The sequence below is a fragment of the Paramisgurnus dabryanus genome, chromosome 18 (genome assembly GCF_030506205.2).
Source record: "Paramisgurnus dabryanus chromosome 18, PD_genome_1.1, whole genome shotgun sequence".
Lineage (NCBI taxonomy): Eukaryota > Metazoa > Chordata > Actinopteri > Cypriniformes > Cobitidae > Paramisgurnus > Paramisgurnus dabryanus.
In genome coordinates, this window is record NC_133354.1 from 814,809 (window position 1) to 821,285 (window position 6,477).

Consider the following 6,477-nt stretch of genomic DNA (forward strand, 5'->3'; position numbering starts at 1 on the left):
TGGCTGCTTGACACACAATTGTAAATTCTACACTGTAAATAGTGAAAGTTGGATCTACTTAATTACTTCAATTGTTAACTTTTTCAACTCAGTTAGAAAATTTAAGTTGAAAAAACTTTAATTATTTTGGTGTTACCAATCAAATGGAATTTTTTAAGTGAATCCAACTTTTTACGCTGTACCTAATTAACCTAATTGAAAATTATTCCTGAAAGTCTTTATCCTTCAGTCATGAATACTGTATAATTTAAGTAGACTTACTTTCTAGCTGCAACATTTGTAAAATGGGAATTGGGGTTTTTAGAGTGATGTCTAAATACTTGCTCAGTTTCGTTTGGCACACATTAAGACCTTCTGTCTTGGCCAGGTTTCTAGATGAGGTGCAGTCCTACTCAGGTGTGAACAAAATGAGTGTCCAGAATCTCGCAACAGTGTTTGGGCCAAATATTTTGAGGCCAAAGGTGGAGGATCCAGTTACTATAATGGAAGGTGAGTCTATCCATCATAATACATACACTGAGTATGTATTCATTAAAATTAATTTCATTTCTCTAGTGCTTTTTGCATTGTAGCAAAGCAACTTTAAATACATGTGTGACCATGGTCAAAAGTCGCACGGGTATATTTGTACCAATAGCCAACAATACACTGTGTAGGTCGAAATTATTGATTTTTTATGCCAAAAATCATAAGCATATTAAGTAAAGATTATGTTCCATGAAGATATTTTGTACATTTCCTACCGTAAATATATAAAAAAAATGTATTCATTAATATAAATGTGTTGCTAAGGACTTCATTTGGACAACTTTAAAGGCAGATTTCTCAATATTTAGTTTTTTTGCTCTTTCAGATATAAGATTTTAAAATCCTTTTTCAATGGAAAGCTTATTTATTCATTATAAATTATTTCAGATTATGAATAAATCTCAATTTCAAAAAATGTGGTCCAGGGTCATAAAACATATAAAAAATAATAGGCATACAACATATAAAAAGAGGCTCATGAAATATGCAAAATAAAAGCAAAAACAAGCATGTGCATGACATTTTTTCATATTTATTTATTTATTTATTTATTAGATTTTTTTGGTCAACAAAAAAATTCCATTTGCATCATTTTGCACATGAAAACATAAAAACGTATAAGTACATACATACAATTATGCATATACACATACAAAATCATTCAAAAAGAAAAAAAAAGAATATTAATACAAAAAAATAAAAAATTCCATTACACTTTTATTGACCAAAAGGTGTAGGCTGAAGCAAAAGCTTATTAAGCCCACCCTTAACTTCATACAAGCAGCAGTAATTTTTATTATTTAATATGGCGAAATAAAATATTTTCAGTATATATTTAGAAGTACATGCATTATCATTATTATTGTTATTATTTTCACTATTAATTTTATCATCGCTATTCAATATATCTTTTCAATACCAATCCTTTATAAAGTATTTTAAATTGTATTAATGACCTGGCCTTTTTTAACTCATCTGGGAAGCTATTCCAAAGCTGAACACCTTTATTTGATGGACAGTTTCTTCTTAAATTTGTTCTACAATATGGTATATTAAACATATAAGCCCCTCTTAGATCATAAATACTGTCTCTCAAGCTAAACATAGCTTGCAAGGACTGAGGGAGAGTATGTTGTGTATGTAGTCATATACAACTACAGAAAAATTTAAGAGACCAGATTATTTTCAGTTTTTAGTATTTATCATTTTTGTTTCATTCTGTCCCTTACCGAAAACATTTCTGACAATTTTTTAATAAAAAATAATGATTTTATTTGCATTTATTTCCTGAAAATTTAAACAGGGGAAAACCCTCAGATGGTGGGACCTGTCCCACAACCCCCGATCCCCCACCATCCGGAATTTCCACCTATGTTAATAAATAGTTTAAAAATAATATTTGAATATTATATAAATATTGCTATTACCAAATTAAAGGAAAACACCACCGTTTTTCAATATTTTAATACATTAATACATACCTATATTTTTTCAATGCGTGCACTTTTAATCTTTATACAGTGCCTTGTGAATGTATTAGCATTTAGCCTAGCCCCATGCATTTTCTAAGGATCCAAACAGGGTAAATTTAGAAGCCACCAAACACTTCCATGTTTTCCCTATTTAAAGACTGTTACATGAGTAGTCACACGAGTAATTTTGGTGCCACAAAAAAATTAGTTTGGAGCCATAGGAATGAATGGGGCTAGGCTAAATTCAAACAAGCGCTGTACAAACATTTAAAGTGCACGCATTGAAAAAAGATATGTATGTATTAATTTATCAAGGTTGAGGTAAGAACATAGTAAAATATTGGAAAACTTTTTCCTTTAAGAAAATATGCAACTAATATTTTTATAAGGTGAAAAAATGTGATAATAATTATGAAAAGAATTGTCTGTAAGATTTAAGAATCAATACATTCATAAAAAGAAGATAACTAAATTGATATCCTAAAAAATGGTATATACTTTTCTGAGTTTTTAATTGGTTGAATGACAAACATCAATGTCTGTTTCACGTGTGCAGGCACAGTATTGGTCCAGCAGCTAATGGCGGTTCTTATCAGTCAGCATGATGTTCTGTTCCCATCTAAAGAGGACCAAACCCTCGAACTGATCAATAACAACAACAACGAGCCACAGAAACGACCGACAAATGGTCAGATACAAAACACAGAGAATAATAACACCAGCAGTGTACGACAATGTACCTGGGACACGCCCGAATCTCCTAGCCGGGCACCGCTGGACAATGGTTCCCCCAGGTCAGGCAGCCCTCGTAACAGTTTTACCGGACAACGTTTTGAGGTGACCCGCAGCCCGCCCCTTACGGTGAAGAAGAATCCAGCGTTCATCAAAGGCAGCGGTATCGTCACCAACGGTTCCTTCAGCTCGTCCTCGTCGTCCTCCGGCGAGACCAATCAGGAGAAGAGTCAGACTCTGCCCAACATGGGAACCATGCAGACCCGACGGACAGGTGCAATAAAAGGCCCGGGCACCAAGATGGGCGTTCAAAACGGTATCGTGCGAATGGGCGTGTCCAGTGCGGACGTGATGAGCGGGACTCTTAATGGGCGTAACGGGCTTTGGATGCCCAACGGTCATGTCACGTTGCGTGAGGGTAAAGCCCGGGACTCTGAAAACCAGCAAAATCGCCTGTCCACGTACGACAACGTCCACTTTCAGCACCAGACGCAGCACATGCAACCCAACCTGAGCAGCAGTTGTGAGGACAAGCAGAGCGTGGACAGCGCCACCTGGTCCACTTCATCTTGCGAGATCTCACTTCCGGAGAACTCCACCTCTTGTCGCTCATCGACTACCACTTGTCCAGAGCAGGACTTCTTTGGCAATAACTTTGACGACACTTTGTTGGATGGGCCGGTGCAGGAGGACAACGGACTGCCGGTGAACGACAGGGAACAGCGGACCAGTAACGGGGGCGGGCGGGGAAGCAGCGGAACCAGCAGCAGCGATAACAGTGATACGGCGTTCGCAGTCGCTAATGGGCCGACGAATCACAGCGCACTACACAGCCTAGTGGCCAGTCTCAAACAAGAAATGATCAAACAGAAGAACGAATATGAGGCCAGAATAAAAAGGTGAGGATCGTGTGTAACCAGACGAGTAGTTATACGAGCAAGTTTGGTGGTACAAAATAAAACGTAGCGCTTTTCTAAGCGGATTTAAAAGAGGAACTATATTGTATGGCGTAATAGCACTTTTGGGAGTACTTCAACTCGCCTGAAAAATCCGCTCCCCTTCTTCCTCTCATAATGGGAGAGGGAGGGTGTTACTGCGCCGAGTCGAAGTACTCCCAAAAGTGCTATTACGCCATACAATATAGTTCCTCTTTTAAATCCGCTTAGAAAAGCGATACGTTTTATTTTGTACCACCAAACTTGCTCGTATAACTACTCGTCTTAAATAGGAAAAACGTTGATGTGTTTGGTCACTTCTAACTTTATCTCAGAGTGGTACCATTGAATGAATGGGGCTAAGCTAAATGCTATCGAAGTGTCGCAGCACGCTCCAGCGCTTACGTGCACGTACACAGATGATAGAGGGATGTATCAACAATTCTTAGTTAAAGTAACAACATATTTTAATATTGAAAATGAGTAGACTATTCCTTTAAGCCTAGAGTATACAGTAGTTTGTTTTTACGTGTATGCGAATGTATGCACACAGTCGTATGCACAGCCTTGCAAAGCATAGTTTATTCGATTCATATGTACACAGATGTTCGACAAAATGCAATGCGTCTCCTGGGCTACATACTACATTGTCCTGTACGCACATGCACGACCTACATGTACAAAGAAAAAATCCAGCGATGCGCGTACAGTCGGTGCTTACTATTTTGATGACGAAATTTGCATCACGCGCACTGTATGCGGACCCTTGCATAGCCATAAAAACGGGACTATACTTCTAGCTTTCCTTTTTAGTGCTTCAAAATATTTAGTCAAAAGTTAAGTTCTGGTGAAGTTGTTTTTTTATTATTTCTAACCCCCCATACTTTCTCTCTACGTTTGCGTAGCATTGAACTTCGAAACCTAGAGTTGGAGACGGTGATGGCTAACCTACACGAAGAGCTGGACCAGGAGAAGAAGAAATACACCATGGTGGAGATCAAGCTGAGGAACGCCGAGAGAGCCAAGGAAGATGCGGAGAAGAGAAATGAAATGCTTCAGAAAGAAATGGAACAGTTCTTCTCCACCTTTGGAGACCTGACCGCAGATCCACGGCAACCTGATAGAGCCAACACCATCTGGATCCAATGAGATGATGCAAGGCTATGCGACCATACCGTTGACATTTATGACCATTTTTGGTTACATCGTCTGGGCTGTGCTCAGACAAAATGTGTGTAAATGAACCTTTACTCCATCTCAGTCACTTTCACATGGTGCAAAATTTCAAGACAGCAGTGCAAAGTCTATTGAGCCAAATTTTAGTACTGAACTTGGACCAGCCGTAAGATGCAACTTAGGTCTCAAGGACAAAATGAGAGGGAGAAATAATGCATTTTTGGAAAGACAAAGCATGAGTGCTGTAAAGGAAAGAGAGTCTGCTTTTTAAGAGCGATGATGAAGAGGAAATCCTGACTGTTCTGCTTTTGAATAGAAACGAAGGACAACAAAAGCAAGAATGGCACTCGCATTCTTTTTGTGATCCAACCAAATGTGTCCTTGAACTGTCACTGTGTCATGTATTCACTTTGTGTATATAAGGCAGCGCAATGTTAAAAAATTCCAAGATGAAAAACAATGTCTGTATAAAAGCGAAACTAAGTATGTTAATGTATGTACGGATATTTAAAGAATTATTTGTGTTACATATACATTTTATATCAAGGCTGTTCATTGCACTTACTATAAATTGTGGTACGAATATGAGATTCCTTGTTAAAAAATATCCCTTTTGAATTCATCATTACATCACCAAAAAAGGAGACTTTCACGACATTATCACATACTTCATTTTTACATCAAACTTTGTGTAAAGTCATATAAAACAGAAATCTCCGGTGCTGTAGACTTCCTATAGCCAAAATTGAAACTAAAAAAATTACAGATATCTACAAGGATGAACCAGACAATATTTGAGCACAAAAAAAAACGTCTGCCTGTCTCTGGTACACAGTAAGCGCTTCTGCATGATGTCACCGATTGACGGAGACCCCAAAATGTCTGGTACGCCACTGACGGAGACCTGTAAATACTTTAGTAAAACATGCAAATGCTTATTTTTGTGCTGCACATCATTTGCTTTACGCTGTGCTAGACAGGCACGTCTGTTCAAATGAAGTGACACATGTGATACATGAGGTTTGTTCGCCAGCTCTCACGTCACATCATCCGTGTTGACTGTTTTTTGTCTGTTTGTAATGGATACTCACAGCTGTCCATGCTTCTACTGTAACCTCATGCATTCAGTGAAATGCGAATTAAATTAAATTATGTGACTTCTGTGCCTTTATGTCTTCATTTATTGTCATAATAAAAACAAGCGGTGCTAAATAGCACTAAAAGTGGTTCTTCGCCTGTAATCATAGAGGAACCATTTTAAGTACCATATAGCGCAGATGAAGTTCCTGTGTAGCACCGGTGTAGAACCATATGTGGTGCTCAACCCAGTTTCACAGAGTTGCATATAAATAGTACAAAGAAATCGTGCAATACATACGTCAAATTCCACTTTGGCGTGCATATGATACGCCAGTCCTTCCCATTCACTTAAACGGCACATCTTTTTTTGTAGTTTTATTTGTTTCTCAATTTTTCTGGTATTTTTTTCCATTTTCACTTGAGTTTAGGATTAGAATTTCCAAACCCCAATTCTAACCCTAACTCCAAGTGACCATGGCTTAAATATAGTCAAAAACATGGATAAACCTGTATGTTAAATAACCTTCTTAAGCAAATCTCAAATCTAACCCTAA

At 37.8% G+C, this 6,477-nt stretch overlaps 1 protein-coding gene across 2 annotated transcripts in view; it reads left to right on the forward strand.

The window, feature by feature from the left end:
- Nucleotides 1–6,000, forward strand: part of arhgap24 (Rho GTPase activating protein 24) — a 128,716-nt gene extending 122,716 nt beyond the window's left edge. For both annotated transcript variants that reach the window (XM_065243963.2, XM_065243964.1), the window contains 3 exons: nucleotides 368–489; nucleotides 2,557–3,631; nucleotides 4,573–6,000. In XM_065243963.2, coding sequence (XP_065100035.1) covers nucleotides 368–489; nucleotides 2,557–3,631; nucleotides 4,573–4,816 — 1,441 coding nt within the window. In that variant the 3' untranslated portion in view covers nucleotides 4,817–6,000. The remainder of the gene's footprint in view (nucleotides 1–367; nucleotides 490–2,556; nucleotides 3,632–4,572) is intronic.
- Nucleotides 6,001–6,477: the final 477 nt, after the last annotated feature.